Genomic DNA, 19,020 nt, shown 5'->3' on the forward strand with positions numbered 1-19,020 from the left:
TTTTTTTTTTTTTTTCCTCGTTCGGCCTTTTAATATAGTAGAGGAGGGAGGTGTGTAAAGTAAATCAGGCGGTGTCGAACAAATGCTTAGGCGGTTATCCAAACCCGCTTTCTAGGCTAGAGTCACTGCTAATCGAATCAAGTTAATGGGCCTTTGATGATTAGAGTTGGGCCGTGATCCATGTGCCCATAGGCAAACTACAAATTTTTTTTTGCTTTTTCTCTGGCATTTATTGTGGCTATACTCTATATAGGAGGACTGAGGAGGATGCAGTTGTAATTGCGTTTCCCCGTAAAACAAACAAACAAACTCTCCCGATTCTGGCGACTCTCTCTCTCTCTCAGACTCTCACAAGTCCGTCCTGAAGAGCAGAATCGTGTCGTCGTGTGTCGCGGCGGCAATGCGAGAGGAACATAGTCCAGTTAGGGACGGTCGTCGAAGTGGAGGACTGAGGTCGTTGATAGAGCCTCGCTTCTTGTCGTCGGTTGCTTTAAACGACGGTGGTTCGATTTCTGGACGGAGATCTTCCTACCTGAAACTTCCTCCTCAGGGTCGTATCAAGCTTTCCGTCGTTAAGCTCAACGGTTCCCTTTTCGGTACGATTTTGCTTATCCAGTTTCCGAAAATCTCAATTTGAGGTGTCAACTAAATTCTTCTCTATGTGATTTTTGTTTTCCTGCTTTGCTTTACATCAATCTCTCGGAATTCTTTAATGGTTTCTAGTATTTGGTTGGTGCGTCTGGAACTGGTTGTGTTGCGGTTTGAAATCATTGTTTTAGACATACTGTATGAATAATAATTTTGGCTTAGTCGAGGACAATCTTGCCATAACACGATTATCAAAATTCTGATATAACTGTCTTCAACAAGTTAAAAATGGTTTCAAATCGATTCAGCAGATGTGGAAGTCGCAAAGGATTGCTCGGTGGCAGAGCTCAAAAGAGCTGTGGAACAAGTTTTCACCATTTCTCCTCTGGAAGGTCATGGCAGGATTTCATGGTACATCATCTGTGACTGTGCATATGATTAGTTTGAGATTCTACACTTGTTAAAGCTATCTGATACAGTCGTGATCTTCCGCCTATAGGTCCCACGTCTGGGGTCATTTTTGTTTGTGTTATCGTGACCAGAGATTACTCAATGACAAGACTAGCATCCGTTATCTCGGTCTCAATGATGGGGATCAAGTTCGTGTCTTACTCCATCTCCCTTCTACTTAAAAGAACGCATTTTCATTTGCATTGTAATCCCTTTCACTCTATTTCAGTTACATTTCGTAAGGCATTTGTCCATAGACCACTCTCCTATGAACAAAAGATCCAAGAGCCCCAGTTGCAAGCGCTACCTTGAGTAAGTACTTTGCCACTATCTGCCTTTTATCGTCTCTGCATTCCACTCTGCTGATGAAGCTTCTTTTATGGTAGGTTGGAAATGGAATCCGAAGCCAACGAAATCCAAATACAAAACCAATACCAGAACAGTATGGATGATGTAGCTGAGAAGTGTTACCCAGGAGCACAAGACGAGTTACCGGCAGCAGAATTCAGACTAGTGAACCTAATCAAAGGATGGTTGCCTTATGCTGGACGTTGGGGAGTGTCCAGAACAGGACCTAAGAGTCGCAGTGGTCCTTCCAGATTTTCTTTGAAGCATTTCGGTGGCAGGCCCAAGATGTAAAACCGTAAGTCACTTCCTCTTCTTATCTTCCCTACTTCATTTCCTCCTTTCTTTCAGTGATTATTGGTTTATGAATTTGTTGTCCAGGATTGATTCAAAGGATCTATTGTTTGTCTTCATGCATTACGAAAGCTGAAAGAAGGTGCGTTTTTTATTCGCATATTTTCAGCCTAGAACACAGTAGTAAGATCAGCTGATTTGTAATAAAACAATAATAGGTTGAGTATGTGTTAATTCAGAAGTGAAATGGCAAGGTAAACCTTATACAGGCTGAAAATGGTTTAACCCATACCAACCTACTGAACCCAATAACTGGCCTCACCATTTTGCTTCCACTAGCGTAAGATTATCTTCTTTTGCCTCCGTTGTATGCAAAACTGTCTGTTCTTATCATAGTAATGCATATTTCTATATATCTGAAGTTAACTTATTGACAATCTGGATTCAAAGGGTGCCATGGTTCACATATGCTTTTTTTATTCTTCTTAGAACCTTCCTAGTATTTTTATTTTTCAAGTTTGTTCCATTAATGGACCAGGATCTCATTGAATTACTATTATATGTAAGCTAGTCAACACTTTCACAAGTTACTAGGAGCTTCAGAATATTGTTGCCTTGTACATCTTGAGATAATGAAGAACTTCACTCCGCTCGTAGGCCATTGTCTTTTTAATATTATAAACAGTCTGAGAATTTGACCCTTAATGATCGGTTGGACGAGTGTAAAGGTTTGCTCTTGTCTTAATAATATAGAATTCTGTTTTCTTTTTCTTTTGTTTGTTTGTATGTACATATTTGGTTTATTGGGTGGTAAAGTGAAGAAACTCAGAAACCGTGAAAGAAAGTGCAGAAGTCCGCAGCAAGTGTCAAACCATAGCAAGGCTCAAAGACTTTCATTCTCGATCTTTTCCGCATGTTGTCATGAGCGAAGAGTATACCACTCAATAAAGTAGTCTCCAAGGCACAGCCACTAAGGTTGTTACAGGTCAGGATTGGATTCTACTTTCTAGAGGGAATGGAATGAGTAATGACTGATGGATATCTGCATGTGGGTCTAATCCAGCATTGGATGTGTGATGGTCTCATTGTCCTGCATGCACTGGACTGTAACATCAAAAGGTGAGAGCATTGTGCATACAGTAACTTACACTATCTGCCAACAGTAAAAAAAAAACGCAAAGAAGTGGGATCTTAGATTCCCATTCTGATTAGAGTTGATGTCACTGTTAGAGGAGAGCACAGAGTCACATGGTCAAGTCCCTCTCTTTCAACTTTAAAAAGAAAAAAAGAAAAAGAAAATATGATTCGAAGTAAATGAAAGAGAGGCAGAGGAGGGAGATCTTGGGTAGTGATTGTCCTCCCAAGATTTGGTGTCCTTCGCTGTCTCTTTTGAAATTAACTGCACGAAAGATATTTGTGAGGTACGCATTCCTTTGTGTTTCGTTTTCAAACTTCATCATCTATTACAACTAGCCTTGAGACGGAGCCGGATATCCGGCCAAATTGAGGGTCTCCGTATCCGTCTCCGTATCCAGCAGATGTGCAATTCTATTATCCGTCTCCGGCTCCGGAAAACTGGATACCCGAACATCCGGATATCCGTTAAAATTTAGGATATCCTCGGATATCCGGATCCGATCGGTTAGTCAATTTTTTTTTGATTATTATGAATACTACTTGTTTTAGTAAAAGAAACAATAGTAGGGATACCAAATACATAACATTTATGTTTGATACATCAAATTACCAACAGTTCAACAAAAAAAAAAAAAAAAGCAAAAAGTTCAAAATATTGATGTATCTTGATGTCCCTCTTCCTTGATATCTGAAAAAGAGAGAAAAATATGTGTTACATATATGAAATTCATAATAACATCTAGAAAGACTATTCTGATTTTAGAGGGTAAAGAATCTAAGATTACCTAATTCTCACACACCCATTAAGCTTTGGTCATGGCTGTAAATTTGAAATCATTACTTCTGTAAATAATAAGTAGAAATCATTAGTACTTGAAAAGCTATAAAAATTCACAAACCTAGAAGATATATAACACAAAAAAAAAGACATATTACCAGATTTAATATACTCAAGCTCAACAACCATTTCTTCTACTCTTAAATCTTCATCATTGTCACCGTACCAATCTTGGGTACAAATCAAAGCTTCCACAACTCTTGGTGTGAGCGAACTACGAAAGCGATCTAGTACTCGACTACCTGCACTAAATGCAGATTCTGATGTGACCGTTGACACATGTATGGCCAGCATATCTCTTGCCATCAGGGACAAAACCTTATATTTAGATCCAGTTGTGTTCCACCAATGCAATATGTCAAAATCAGGATTCTTTCGATCCTCTCGAATATAATCCAAATAATACTCCAGCTCTGACTTTGTTGAATCAGTCTCTACACTTTCCTCATCATCAAACATCTCATCCATCATTACATGTCTCTGTGTTCTGTCCTTAGAACGATCTAACCCTGAATTTACATTACCTTCGGATCCCACTGATTCTTGTAATTGCAAAGATGTATAATATTCAAATAATTTGTCTAAAGCGTTTGTGATCTTGGTAATCAAACAACTAGCCTCAGAGTTAGGATAAGTACCTTGAATCATCCACTTTACCCATCTCATTTTGTATTGCGGATCAAGAACTGCAGCAACATAGATCATCATGTTTGTATTGTCAAAATTGCCCCAATACTTATAAAACTTGAGCTTCATTTTTTCAGCCATAGCTTTCTTGTATTCATCCCCCATTGTGTCCATCTTCATAATCATCCAGCCCACACCGAATATTTCTTTCATATATGTATTGCCAGTTACATATTTAGATCCAGAAATATTCACAGTTGCATCATAAAAATACTGCAAGATAGGTGATAAAGCAGTAGCATAAGCCCAATCACTATCACTTGGTGCAGCCTTGCAGATCTTAGTAAGCTCTACAACATACTTCTCATCTTCTAGCTCCAACATATCAAACCCTTTCTTGAGAGCCACAGCAGATTGTAGCATTAAAAATGTTGAGTTCCATCTTGTCTCAACATCTAAGCAAAGACCAGCCTTTGTCTCAACCTTTTGATGCTCTAAACATTCCCTAAACCTTTTCAGCCTACTTGGTGAAGATCTAACATACCTAACAGCTGATCGGATCCTTAAGATTGCACCATGTACCTCTTGAAGACCATCTCTCACAATTAAACCCAAAATATGAGCGCCACATCTCATGTGAAGAAAGTCTCCATTCAAGACAGTTGTTCCTAGGACTGGGCATTCGGATAACCCGTTCGGGTTCGGGTATTACCCATTCGGGTTCGGGTAAACGGGTTTAGAAAAATAGAACCCATTGGGTATTTTTAGATATATCGGTTCAGTTCGGTTTGGGTACTATCGGGTTCGGATCGGTTTGGGTTACAAATTTTAGAACCCGATTAGTACCCGAATTACCGACTACCCAAAAAATATAATTAAAATTAATTAAATTAAAATAAATTTAGTTAAATTTTGACTTATGTGACAAAATATTTTCGATATTTTGATTATTTTTGATTTTTAGGTATAAAACTAAATGAAATATTCAAAATTATAATCATAATTTTGGGGTAATTGCATTATATTAATGATAAAAATTATAAATATGTTTATATGTTCGGGTTTAATGGGTATCCAAACGGGTACCAGGTATTACCCGACCCTAACCCAAACCCACGGGTATTAAAAAATAGAACCCAATAGGGTTTTATAGGCAAACCTGTACCCAACCCGAACCCGGTTTTTCGGATCGGGTTTCGGGTTGGGTATTCGGGTACGGTTTTTATGCCCAGGCCTAGTTGTTCCTCACGAAGTCAACTTCCCTTTCAAGTATTTTAATGCAAGATCGTTAGAACTTGCATTATCAACTCTAATGGTGAACACTTTAGTAATTCCCCAAAAAACTAAGCATTTTTCAATCATTCTACCTATGGTTTCACCAACATGATTATCAACAATGCAGAAATTGATGATTCTTTTGTGTAACCTCCAAGCATCATCTACATAGTGAGCAGTTAGATACATGTAGCTCATATTTTGTATAGATGTCCAGCAGTCTGTAGTCAAAGAGATATTACTTTTATAGTTTCTAAAAAACTTTCTAAGCTTGCTCCTTTCATCTTCAAAAATCTCTAATGCGTCTCTAGTCACAGTTTTGCGATAAGGCATTACAAAAAGTGGTTGAGATATCTGCATGAAACGTATGAACCCCTTATGTTCAACAAATCTGAAAGGTAACTCATCCATGATAATCATTTCTACCAATGCTTTGCGACTTGCAGACGGACTAAATGCTACTAAAGATGACACTTTACTACCAGCTCTACCATCTCCTTGATTCTGATGAAACAAGGTTGACTGTTTCATTTTTTTCCCATCCCTTTCACCATCAAGTTCTTCCCGAGGCATCATTTTGCATGTTTTAAGGTGACCTTCCATTGCACTAGTTGTGACACCATCCTTAGTTCTACAACTAATCAGTCCAGAACAATGCATACATTTAGCCTTACCATATACTTCAGACTCCACAAATTGCAACCAGACTATTGACTTCTTCTTTGATACTTCAGACCCAGAAGCTGTTGAAAAATTTGTCTCTTCAGTGTTCTCATGCAACTCAGGTTCAGCACTCTCATCCGCATTGCCGCAATTGCATGTGGATTTTGTAGTTTCGTCTTCCATCTATACAGAAAAATAAAAGCACACGTTCATGTCAACAACACGTTCATGTCAAGCACAATCAAGTTAATCTGTTGATAAACTCTAATAAGGGTCGAGATTAAAATGAACATATACCAGAGTTGTTTTAAGAAAAGGATATGTTGATACTTGATTAAAATGAACACAATCAAGTTAATCTGTTGATACTTGATTTGAAACCATGAATGGTGAGAGATTTTGCTTACCTTTCAAGAAGCTCCAAAGAAAGATCTGTAGTAGAAGAAGCAAGCCGCATGTTTTGATCCCTCTTTATTCTCTTTCGCAAAATCGCGAGCAGACAACAACAATGGCGTAATTTTTTTTTCTGGGACAGCGGCTTGACCTAATGTCTCCACTCTCTAGTCTCCACGAGCTTTTGTTACTTTAGTTAATTAAAAAAAACAAAAAAAATTGTTGATAAATGATGGAAAAACGATGACATGTGTTTTATTGGGCTTATGCCTTATGGGCTCTAATAAAAATAGTTGGACGTTGTTGTTTATAAACTATTGACCAAGCCCACATGTAATATAAACATAAATACACAACTACTTCGGATATCTGGATATCCGGTTCTAGTTATTTTAGCTATCCGGATCCGGATCTGCCTATACCGGATATCCTATTTTTCGGAACGGAGCATGGCGGATGCCAGATCGGATACCGGATCCCGGATAGTAAGTCTCAGGGCTAATTACAACTACTTTTTGGGAGTTTTTTTTTAAACAATTCGTGTATGTAAAAAACAAAGTTACTTTGATTTCTTTTGAATCTTTCTTTCCAGATGTTCAAAATAAACCGACCAATAAGATAAGATATTTGAGTAAAAAGAGAACCTACCAATTACGAAACTCAGCCACTTATCTGATTGAAGTGTCTCTGGTTTGAAGTTGGATTTGTGAGACCATATGTAAATCCTTAAATAATTGAGTCGAGTGTTGTTGTCGTTTTATAGAGAGAGTGTAAACTGTAAAGAGATAGAGAGAGAGATAGTGTGTAGATGAAATCATGAAAAGCATACAAAATTTGGTTCAGATCCGACTAGTGGACTGGAAAGGATAATAATCTCTTATCTCATCTGATTGATTTTTTATTTTGCCTTTAATAAACTTCTATTTTCAAAGACTTCTTCAAGATTTTCTAAAACATTTTGCTTTTTGCTTATTTTGAAATTTGAATCAATCAAATCTATTTTCCTTTTTGATAGGGTAAGAAGTGGTAGTAGTAGTACTAGTAGTAGTGGGGAGATTAAAAACGACAAACGGAGAATATCTACACGAAATCTGAATCCAAACCAAATCCTATTTTTTCGGATGGATATTAATTAGTTGAATCAATTTGGTTGGAAAACGGCTTAACATGTGTGGTGTGGGCCGTGGGGGCATAAAAACATTTTCCTTGATTAAATTGGATATTACTATTAATTCCTTTTACTATGATAAAGTAATGATTAGAAGAAAAAATATATATAAGTGGGAGAGAGAGAAGAGCGAGCAGGCGTGCGCTTCAACAGTCGAAACAAAGGCACTACCCTCGTACGTTTAAAAAACAAAAAAATCTATCTCCCTACTCTCTTTGATATGGGTCCTCCTTTATCTTTTTTTACCTTTGGCCTTTGCTTATTTGTTTTTGTATATTGCACATGTAGCGATCTCATCTGGTACACTTTTTCCCCGAATTATTTTTCTTTTAAGGAAAAAAAAATTGAACTACCAATTTTACCATCGAACAAAATATGTTCTCTCGAATTTGATTTGTTTTAGGGAAATCACAGAGATATGTTGAATACAAATTGGATAATACGGAATTCACGCCTTTCTCTCATAACCATTCTTACCATAAATGCTAAAGTTCACAATTTCATACCTTTCTAGAAGGATTCGCTTATTTTCTAGTGTTGATGTACCAAACCGACAATATAAATAATACGAATTTTAATGGGATAAATCGAAACTGGTCCTTTTATTAACATAGAATTGAAGTGAAGGGTTTACAGAAAATGATAATGAAAGAGCTAAGCGGAGTTAATACGAAAATTATTGCTCATCTCTCTCTAATTGCCCCCCCCCAAACGTCCTCAGCTCAGACAAAAACATCTGGTATTTATAGTGGACCAGTGAACTAGGGTTCCTTCTGTCTGCTATGCGAAATGACGATTTTGCCCCTGCGGCCAGATAGGCCAGATCCATGACTTTAGGCCCTAAACTTCTTGAGAATCTTATGTTTGGGCCTCCTAGAATGTTGGGGGTGAAGCCCATATCTAACAATGGTCCCCCTTAGTCCGATGAGCGATGACTTGCTTGAGCTCGTCGGGTACAATTTTGCGTCTCTAGGTCTGCCTTGTTGAAGGAACAGAAGATTCTAAGAGCTCGAAGACCTTCCTGAAGGTTCTGGGATGAATAGTGCATTATGCACGTTTTCCTAGATGTGGTGGATTTTGAATGGAAGTTTTGAGGGTTCTATGCGTAGCCGTATCCGTCGATCGGATCCTGTGGTGCCATGGTCACACGGTGTGAAGTTGGTTAAAGATATGGAGGTCTCGCCGTGATTATGGTCGTTGCGCGATGATTTGGTTCGACGTGGCTAAGAGCATACGAGTAGTCATGGTGTCTAAGCGCGCATACGAAAATGGTTAGATGATTTTTGTGATAGCGCCTAGAAGTAAAGTCATGTCGTGAAGATGATCTCCGCAATTGCGCCTAGATGCGAAGCCATGGTGTGAAGATGATCTCGAGCCCTTCCCGGAGTTTGCTACCATAGGTGCCGACGAGACTGCTCGAGAGTGATGCGTCTTCGTATTGCTTTCCTTTTTTTTTTGTATTGCAAACATCGTTGCTTTATGAAGGTCATTCGTACTTTTCTTGAGGATTTTTGCGCAAAGGTTGATTATTGCCGATTTTTGTTATCTTAACTATGATGAAATTGCTTTCGATTTTTTTTTTATGCTTTTGTCGTTGCGGGGCATATTTTGCAGTGCAGGACGTCTCCGGGCTTACCCTGGATATGTTATTCCCCATAACGCTAAGAGTAGACAAGACGGACTTGTCGTACTAGTTAGGTGCGTTCAGTCGTGACCGGCTTACCCTGTAGGTGCTGCAAGAGTTGCAGAGTTGGGGTCTTCGGCTTATTGACTCTGCTCTCTGCTAGCTTTTTGCGAGTTTGGGCTCGGCTTATAAATCCTTACCAAAGTAAGATTCTCGGTACGCCAAATATGGCAAGTATTGCTCTTTGATGTGTTCTGGTGAATGTGCGGTGGTTTTCCTGCGGCGCTGTCTGGTGGGTGCGCGTATGATGTCAGCGTGATGGTATGGTAGTTGATGCGGAGGCAACATGGCTCGTGTAACGATTTGTAGACTCTAATGCGTGTTCGATTGGCGTGTTAGTAGACGTCGCGTGTTGCGATGCAGAGGGTGCAAGTCGATCGGGTGGCGACATACTAGGTGAGCGCCCTAATGAGAAGACATACAAAGGCTCTTGGCAGCACCTGCGTCAGATGTGCGTGGATCTATATATGGTGCGGTGGCATGATGGAAACGATGGCGAGGTTGATACTTTTGCATACGAGATAGTGAGTTGCGAGTTCGAGCGAGAGTTGCGAGATCAATATTGCGAGATCGAGGGTTGGGAGCTCGAGCAAGAGTTGCGAGATCAAGAGTTTGGTGGCGAGTTGGCTGTGCGCGAGTAGAGGTTCATGATTGCTGGAGCGTGCGGTGGGTATTGGCGAGGTGCTTGGCGAGGTTGAGGTCGAGCTGACTGCTTACACGAAGTTTGCTGCGTTTGTTGTTGCGAGATTGCAAGGCCATATCGCGTTGCCGAGATCGGATTCTCTGGTGGTGAGATCAACACTTCTCCGTATGGAACTAGCTCAACACTCCTTCGTATGGCGAGCTCAACACTTCTCCGTATGGAATCGTTGGCGAGCTCAATGCTTCTCTGTATGGCGAGCTCAACACTTCTCCGTATGGAATCGTTGGCAAGCTTTACACTTCTCCGTATGGCGAGTTCAACACTTCTCCGTATGGCGAGCTCAACACTTCTCCGTATGGAATCGTTGGCGAGCTCAATACTTCTCCGTATGGCGAGCTCAACACTTCTCCGTATGGAATCGTTGGCAAGCTTTACACTTCTCCGTATGGCGAGTTCAACACTTCTCCGTATGGCGAGCTCAACACTTCTCCGTATGGAATCGTTGGCGAGCTCAATACTTCTCCGTATGGCGAGCTCAACACTTCTTCGTATGGAATCGTTGGCGAACTCAACAATTCTCTGTATGACGAGCTCAACACTTCTCCGTATGGAATCATTGGCGAGCTCAACACTTCTCCGTATGAAATCATTGACGAGCTGAACGCTTCTCCGTATGGCGAGCTCAACACTTCTCCGTATGGAATCGTTGGCGAGCTCAATGCTTCTCCGTATGGCGAGCTCAACACTTCTCCGTATGGAATCGTTGGCGAGCTCTACACTTCTCCGTATGGAATCGTTGGCGAGATCAACACTTCTTCGTATGTCGAGCTCAACACTTCTCCGTATGGAATCGTTGGCGAGCTCCACACTTCTCCGTATGGCGAGCTCAACACTTCTTCGTATGGAATCGTTGGCGAACTCAACAATTCTCTGTATGACGAGCTCAACACTTCTCCGTATGGAATCATTGGCGAGCTCAACACTTCTCCGTATGAAATCATTGACGAGCTGAACGCTTCTCCGTATGGCAAGCTCAACACTTTTCCGTATGGAATCGTTGGCTAGCTCAACACTTCTCCGTATGGCGAGCTCAACACTTCTCCGTATGGAATTGTTGGCGAGCTCAACACTTCTCCGTATGGAATCGTTGGCGAGCTCAACACTTCTCCGTATGGCGAGCTCAACACTTCTTCGTATGGAATCGTTGGCGAACTCAACAATTCTCTGTATGACGAGCTCAACACTTCTCCGTATGGAATCATTGGCGAGCTCAACACTTCTCCGTATGAAATCATTGATGAGCTGAACGCTTCTCCGTATGGCGAGCTCAACACTTCTCCGTATTGAATCGTTAGCGAGCTCAACACTTCTCCGTATGGCGAGCTCAACACTTCTCCGTATGAAATCATTGACGAGCTGAACGCTTCTCCGTATGGCAAGCTCAACACTTCTCCGTATTGAATCGTTAGCGAGCTCAACACTTCTCCGTATGGCGAGCTCAACACTTTTCCGTATGGAATCGTTGGCTAGCTCAACACTTCTCCGTATGGCGAGCTCAACACTTCTCCGTATGGAATTGTTGGCGAGCTCAACACTTCTCCGTATGGAATCGTTGGCGAGCTCAACAATTCTCCGTATGGCGAGCTCAACACTTCTCCGTATGGAATCGTTGGCGAGCTCTACACTTCTCCGTATGGAATCGTTGGCGAGATCAACACTTCTTCGTATGTCGAGCTCAACACTTCTCCGTATGGAATCGTTGGCGAGCTCAACACTTCTCCGTATGGCGAGCTCAACACTTTTCCGTATGGAATCGTTGGCTAGCTCAACACTTCTCCGTATGGCGAGCTCAACAATTCTCCGTATGGCGAGCTCAACACTTCTCCGTATGAATCGTTGGCGAGCTCTACACTTCTCCGTATGGAATCGTTGGCGAGATCAACACTTCTTCGTATGTCGAGCTCAACACTTCTCCGTATGGAATCGTTGGCGAGCTCAACACTTCTCCGTATGGCGAGCTCAACACTTTTCCGTATGGAATCGTTGGCTAGCTCAACACTTCTCCGTATGGCGAGCTCAACAATTCTCCGTATGGCGAGCTCAACACTTCTCCGTATGAATCGTTGGCGAGCTCTACACTTCTCCGTATGGAATCGTTGGCGAGATCAACACTTCTTCGTATGTCGAGCTCAACACTTCTCCGTATGGAATCGTTGGCGAGCTCAATAATTCTCCGTATGGCGAGCTCAACACTTCTCCGTATGGAATCGTTGACGAGCTCAACACTTCTCCGTATGAAATCATTGGCAAGATTGTGTGACTTGCGTCATTCGCGGACAGGCTGATTGTCGGCGAGATCGAGAAGTTAGCGAGCTGCAAGGTGACCTGCTTGAGGGTTCGCAAGATATTGTGATTGCGAGATGCTGTCAAAGATGTTGCATTTGATACTCGGCGTGTTTGAGGGCTGATGAGGTCGAGATCGTGGCTTGATCGAACTTCCGGTGAGCCCAAAAGGTCGTTTCGAGGTCGCCGTTACGGGATATGCGTGCGAGATCGAGATCGTATTCGAGCGTGAAGAATATCGATGATTGTTCGTTGCGAGTAACAAGTGCTTGCGTATGGGCGTGGTAAGCGGGATGAGATGTTGTTTGTGTCGTCCGGGTGCGAGGATAATTTGGGTGTGATTGGTTGGAGCGACGCGCGTAGCGCCTACGGCTTCGCGGTCGGTTGGATTGATGTCAGCGGTTACACGAACGAGGGGCGTAGCACCTACGAATATGCCATTGGTTGGAGCGACTCGCGTAGCGCCTACGGCTGTGCGGTCAGTGAGTGTTGCGTCCTCGACCGTAGCTGCTTCGGTCCTGTCGATGCCTTGGAGCTGATTTGTCCTCGCGCGGGTGCGCCCCCATATGGTGCGCCTGGGAGACTTAACGCGGGCCGCGGAAGAGTCAACGCTTTCGTCGCTGGAGAGATTGGTGTTAGACATGCTTCTGGTTTTCCAAAAATACCTGTCTTCAAATTCTATTCGTCAAATGAAAGGATTCCCTCTAGCCCCATAGTGGGCGCCAAATTGTTGATGTATGAAACCGACAATATAAATAATATGAATCTTAATGAGAGAAATCGGAACTGCTTCTTTTATTAACGTAGAATTAAAGTGAAGAGTTTACAGGAAATGACAATCAAGGAGCTAAGCGGAGTTAATACGAAAATTATTGCTCTTCTCTCTCTAATTGCCCCCCCCCAAACGTCTTCAGCTCTGACAAAAAACATCTTGTTTTTTATAGTGGGCTAGTGAATTAGGGTTCCTTCTGTCTGCTTTACGAAATGACGATTTTGTCCCTGCGACCAAATCTATGATTTTAGACTCTAAATTTCTTGAGAATCTTCTGTTTGGGTCTCCTAAAATGGTGAGGGTGAAGCCTATATCCAACATCTGGCAAAGAAAGATTCGTTTTTTTTTTACCGGTTACGCTCTCGATGAGAATTGTCACAGCTCACAACAAGCAAAAAATCATACGAGTAAAACCACAACATATTTAACATTTATGTTAGAAATATCCATCACTCGAAACAAAAGCCTTGATCTAGAGAAGCCATAAAAAAAAACTAATCATATCAACCATAATAAGCCTTACGTCAGGTCTTCTTTGCTAGATAACCGATTTTTTGTGTCAAGATAGAAGAATACGTGGTAGCAAAAAAGATGTATATTGGTAAGCGAACCATAAATAATTTGTATGATCAAATAAGTTAGTGTTTATATCATAAAAATGACGTGTGATTTGATAAAAATTTCATGACATTTGTTTTATATATCCGCTATAAAGACATGCTAAAACCTTTGTTATTATATTAAAAACTGACAATTTTTTAAATAAGCTTGGGTTACGTAATGCATACACTCGATTATCTTCAAATATTTTAGACTATGTCAAATTAATTATTGTTTTGATTGAGTTTTTTCTTCTTCTTTGATAAAATTGTGATCCTCTCAGCTGAAGCTTATAGATACTAATCCTCTCGATGCTAGCGAAATAATCAGGATACTTTTGCCATTTTAGACAATTATCTGTAATCACCCATTATTAAATTGCATTGAGATATATATTAATTTGAACATTAGTAGCTCTTAATTTACAAAGTAAATCCAACCGGCAACCACTATGATATTTGAGTTGTTACAAATGAGCTTTAATTTGATACTATTATGTTTATATTTTCAAAATTTAAAAACCTATTGTATTTTTAAAATAGTAACTTCGGATGGAGACGTACGATGAGTGGGTAGAAGGAAATATGAAAGAGAGAATGATAAATAAATGCTATAAATACAGCCAACCCATTTCTCTCTTCTCCTTGGACACACACACACGCACACGCACGCACGCACGCACGAGTGAGAGATATGTTTGCCGTGGAGAATGGGTTGCAGGGAGACCCAAGATTAAAGGCCATCTCCGACGCTATTCGCGTCATCCCTCACTTCCCCAAGACTGGTCCATTTTATATTTCCTTTCTTTCTTTATGTGCATACTTAATTATTCTCGTTTTTCTTGTTCGCTTAAATGAGAGAAATCAACTAACTTCTATGAGTGTGTGTGTTTGTGTCGCAGGGATCATGTTTCAGGACATAACAACTTTGCTGCTGGATCCAGTTGCCTTCAAACATGTTGTTGATATCTTCGTTGATCGTTACAAGCACATGAACATCTCTCTCGTTGCTGGTTCCTTTCACTTTCCCTTCTTTAATTATAAACCCTCTCTCTAACTCATAATTAATCCACTTTTTCTTCAAGCCGCTCTATTTAGTTTTTTTTTTTTTTTTTGCCCAAAGACACACAGCACCCTTAAATTATCGATTCATTCAGCCGAAGGCAACGCACGTATAATATATAGTTATTATTCCTATTGTATTATGACATATGATAGAATCCAAAGCGGCGAGGATTTCCCAATATGAAAAGATTGAATAAACAATAGACAACTTTTTTATGGATTAATGATTTTACACACCCACATACTAACTTGTCTAGTGTGGTTGGTGACTACTCATGCATCCCTTTTAATTTGTCGTTAGTCTGCCTCTATATATATTTTCTTTTCTTTTTGTCATTTAGTGATCCTTTTGGGAAATACAATTAGAAACAAACAAGTAAGAAATGCTTATCTAAACTCGATTTCGAGGATGATATAAACCACCGTACCGGTCGATTAATATAATGCATAATGCAGGAGTTGAGGCTAGGGGGTTCATATTTGGACCTCCCATCGCATTAGCCATAGGTGCTAAGTTCGTCCCACTACGCAAACCGGGAAAACTACCCGGTACGATTACTTATATACGTACATGTAGATAAAAATCTCAGACTAAAAAAACGTGATGTTGGAATTAGTTATAATTATAATAAGAGGAAGTGTGGTTGAAGGATATATAAGATCTAATTTTGTTGTGGTGTTAAAAAAAAAAGGGAGAGTGATAAGCGAAGAGTACGAGCTTGAGTATGGAAGTGATCGTCTAGAGATGAGTGTGGAGGCTGTCAAATCAGATGAACGAGCTCTCATCATCGACGATTTAGTAGCCACCGGTGGGACACTCTCCGCTTCCATTAACCTCTTGGGTAAATATTTTTCTTCTACTTTTTGTTAAATTATTAGAAAATGAATGCTAATGTTAAACAAGATGATATGAATGATACATTGCATACGCCTTTTAAAAAGGTAACACAATATTATATCGATCGAGTGCTAAACTAACGAGCCTCTGTCTATGGACTTACTTTAGAGCGCGCTGGGGCTGAAGTTGTAGAATGTGCCTGCGTTGTTGGTTTGCCTAAGTTCAAGGTATAAAATTGGTCTTTTTAAAATTTCGAAACAATTGTATTGTTGGATCTTATATTTATAGGCCCATTAACTAATACTACTACTAGATGTGAAGAAGATAAATAACAACAACAAGTCGTTTCGGCGATATGATGCAGGGGCAGTGTAAGCTGAAGGGAAAGCCGTTGTACGTTCTGGTGGAGCCAAGAGAGTTTGATGATATAACCTTATACAATTAAGCCTTTTTATCCATTGGCGAGCGATATATGGTCGTCATCTCCATCTATATTTCCAAATTTCGCGAACTAGATAAATTGTAATATCAACGGTTATGTCAATAATATAATCGATATCTTGCAATGAAAATAATGATTATATTCTATTAGGATTCAATGTGGAATGATTCATGCTAGTTACACAAGCTACCCTTTTTATGTATGTAGTTAAAAGCTTTAAGTTTTGGTACTCTTCATTTCGAGCTTGATCCTTTCTAGATCGAGGTGGCTAATTGTATTGATGGATGTAGCCAAACAAACAAACAAAAAAGTATTGGAAGATGTATCAAAATAAAATTGGTTTATGTATAATATGGGGAGAAAATTATAGCAAGCACCACCTTTCTTTGTTAAAATTGAAGTAAGTTTCATAGTGATTTTGAACACTAAACAAGGTAGATTTGGTTTCTTGATAATGAATCTTCACAGTACGTATTATTATTATTAGTGCATTGTTTATAGAATACGATACCACAAGCACAAGGTGATTAAAAAAGCAAACAAATATTTTGAGAAGATTGAATAGAAATTAGAAAACGGTGGCAGGGGAGTGTCACGCGCGACGCGCCCATATTGGTAAAGTACGAAAGAGCCCCTGGCGCTTAGTTGTTGTTGTAGTGTATAAAAAAGGGTAAATTAGAGACAAATTTGGGTTCCACCTCCCTGGCCTGGCCTGCCCTGTAGTCAAAGAAAACCTAAAAAACCCGATTAGATTGATATACGAAAGATAAAAAAGATCCTTCTTCTCTTACGCTCCTCCTCGTATCTCGATTCGTCGGAGATCTTCTTCTTCTTCTTTTTCTTCACCCAAACCCTAACTTATTGCTTCTTTGGATCGAATCATCATCATCATCATCTTGTCAATTTTGGAATTCTCCACCTGAGCCATGTCTGCCGTTTATTGCGGAACCAAGAGATCTTACTTCGATGATATTCCTTCTCCTCCTTCTTCTAAGAGGTTCCGATGTTTCTCTCCTTCCAATTCTCCCATCTGGTCCTCTCCTCCCTCTTCGCTTGATCAGCTTCGCTCTGCCTTTCCTCACCTTGAACTCACGGCACGTCTTCTTCTTCTCTCTTTTTTTTTTNTTTTTTTTTTTTTTTTTTTTTTGTTTTTGCTTTGGGAGCCACACACAGATCTAGCTTTACCTTTTTTTCGCATCTGTTACTAGCTCTCCGACTTGCTTAGTCTCTGTTAGACGCCAATTTCGTATCTAGTTATGTATCGGCTGATGTGTGTGTCCCTCGAATTTTCATGGTATCAGCTGTACATGTTCTTTGTTCAATTTAATTCTAACCTGTGCAGTTGCTAGGTTAGAAATTTGATTAGATTTGCAATTTTTTTTTTTTTTTTGTTCTCAGGTTCTTGTGAAGGCTCTAGAAGAACATGGAAGTGATTTAAATGCTTCCATGAAATCCTTATACTCTTTCGTCTCCGCTGAGGAGAAGAAAGCTCAAGAATTGGCCGCAGGATGTGCTAATGAGGAATCTGATGCCGTTTCTGGTGCATCTACTTATACGGCTACAGACAACCCCCCGGCCAGTGGTGATGACTGGGTTGAATTGTTAGTTAGGGAGGTTACTCAATCTACTGGTACCGATGATGCTAAACTACGTGCCTCTAGAGTCCTCGAGGCCTTGGAGAAGATGTTAAGTGCACGTGCTCGTGAAGAAGCAGGAAAAAAATTCCAAGAGGTAAAGCATTTTCTGGAACATTTCCTTTTTAAAGTGTTCCATTCTGAATATAAACTTACATATGCACCCTTCTGCATACATGCTGGCTATCAGAGCGATCATATTTGTTCTTTGAGCCCTAGGCATGGATTTACAATATCAAGTTCAGGGTTGCTGTAGTCGGACACAGGTTGAACCATCAGCGTATTCTTATGTAGGGTAGCTTCAATGTTGTCACCGACTACAAACTGTTGGCCATTAACACAATTATGTATAGTATACCTAGGAAACGGTTGGGAAGGAATAATTCTCGTTTGATTTTGTCAAAACTATGATAATTACGAAATAAAATGATGACGCAGCAAATTATTCGTAGGATTTTTTGGTATCTCGTGTATGAAATGAACAGCCTTTTTCTGATGTCACAGGAGAATGTAGTAGTGCAGCAACAAGTGGAGGCCTTGATCAAGGACAACACAGTCCTCAAACGTGCAGTTGCTATCCAGCATGAGCGGCAGAAAGCATTCGAAGATGCGAACCAGCAGTTAGAACTCTTGAAACACCTGATTCCTCAGTACCAGGAAAAGCTCAGAACTCTGGAGGTAAGCCATGGAGAGCTTTTCTAGCACTATTGCGTTGAATTGTCTGTGTTGGTTGTTTTAAAAATTAAGTTGATGGCTGCTTACAAAGAAAAGTGTGAATGATCAAAACGCAGGTGAACAACTACGCGCTGAAAATGCAGCTGCAGCAAGTGGAACATGGCAACTCAATGCCAGGAAGATTCAATCCGGACGTCTTCTAAAAAGCTCTCCAGGAAACGAGGACACTTACTTGCAGGAGGAGAAGGTGGCAATAAACGCAAGTTAGAGAGAGAGAGAGAGAGAGAGAGAGAGAGATACGAAAACAAAAAGTGCTTTTGCATTGGTATTACTGTGTAGTCACAAACATGAGTTTCCTTTGCTTTTTTATATATTTCTTTGCTGCTGTTTGTCTGTTCCTCAGTCGTATTAATTGGGAAAATCAAGGATGTGTTTTGGTATAGGATTGTATAACTGAACATTGTTCTGAATATTAGGGGGAGAGTCTGTCGGAGACTAATAAACTTGTGACTTCCCCATGAGTGTTTTATTTTTATATAAACAATGA

At 40.3% G+C, this 19,020-nt stretch overlaps 4 protein-coding genes across 7 annotated transcripts; 3 read left to right on the forward strand and 1 right to left on the reverse strand.

Annotated features, from left to right (window-relative positions):
• LOC104703439 lies at positions 275-2,951 on the forward strand. Of its 4 annotated transcripts, none has more exons than XR_002032885.1 (7): positions 275-596; positions 897-999; positions 1,088-1,187; positions 1,268-1,350; positions 1,425-1,681; positions 1,765-2,796; positions 2,908-2,951. XR_002032885.1 is itself a non-coding variant. In XM_019228031.1 (6 exons), the coding sequence occupies exons 1-5, from the start codon at positions 401-403 to the stop codon at positions 1,675-1,677; spliced, it is 735 nt and encodes a 244-aa protein (XP_019083576.1). In that variant the 5' UTR covers positions 275-400; the 3' UTR covers positions 1,678-1,681; positions 1,765-2,851. The 4 variants fall into 4 exon arrangements, 2 of the variants coding, with proteins under 2 accessions (XP_019083576.1, XP_010417753.1); XR_002032886.1 differs by lacking the exon at positions 2,908-2,951 and having other exon boundaries at positions 1,765-1,819; positions 1,896-2,851; XM_019228031.1 differs by lacking the exon at positions 2,908-2,951 and having other exon boundaries at positions 1,765-2,851.
• On the reverse strand, positions 3,462-4,915 carry LOC104703440 (zinc finger BED domain-containing protein RICESLEEPER 2-like). Its single transcript, XM_019227191.1, has 3 exons — positions 3,895-4,915; positions 3,751-3,822; positions 3,462-3,502 (listed from the first exon to the last, which is right to left on the reverse strand). Exons 1-3 carry the CDS (start codon positions 4,913-4,915, stop codon positions 3,462-3,464), a joined length of 1,134 nt encoding a protein of 377 aa, XP_019082736.1.
• LOC104703441 (adenine phosphoribosyltransferase 2) lies at positions 14,445-16,395 on the forward strand. Its single transcript, XM_010419453.1, has 6 exons — positions 14,445-14,604; positions 14,722-14,832; positions 15,341-15,433; positions 15,577-15,726; positions 15,891-15,949; positions 16,087-16,395. Exons 1-6 carry the CDS (start codon positions 14,514-14,516, stop codon positions 16,165-16,167), a joined length of 585 nt encoding a protein of 194 aa, XP_010417755.1. The 5' UTR covers positions 14,445-14,513; the 3' UTR covers positions 16,168-16,395.
• On the forward strand, positions 16,865-18,913 carry LOC104703444. Its single transcript, XM_010419455.2, has 4 exons — positions 16,865-17,258; positions 17,563-17,895; positions 18,303-18,476; positions 18,590-18,913. Exons 1-4 carry the CDS (start codon positions 17,091-17,093, stop codon positions 18,674-18,676), a joined length of 762 nt encoding a protein of 253 aa, XP_010417757.1. The 5' UTR covers positions 16,865-17,090; the 3' UTR covers positions 18,677-18,913.

The sequence above is a fragment of the Camelina sativa genome, chromosome 7 (genome assembly GCF_000633955.1).
Source record: "Camelina sativa cultivar DH55 chromosome 7, Cs, whole genome shotgun sequence".
In the NCBI taxonomy this organism is placed as follows: Eukaryota; Viridiplantae; Streptophyta; class Magnoliopsida; order Brassicales; family Brassicaceae; genus Camelina; species Camelina sativa.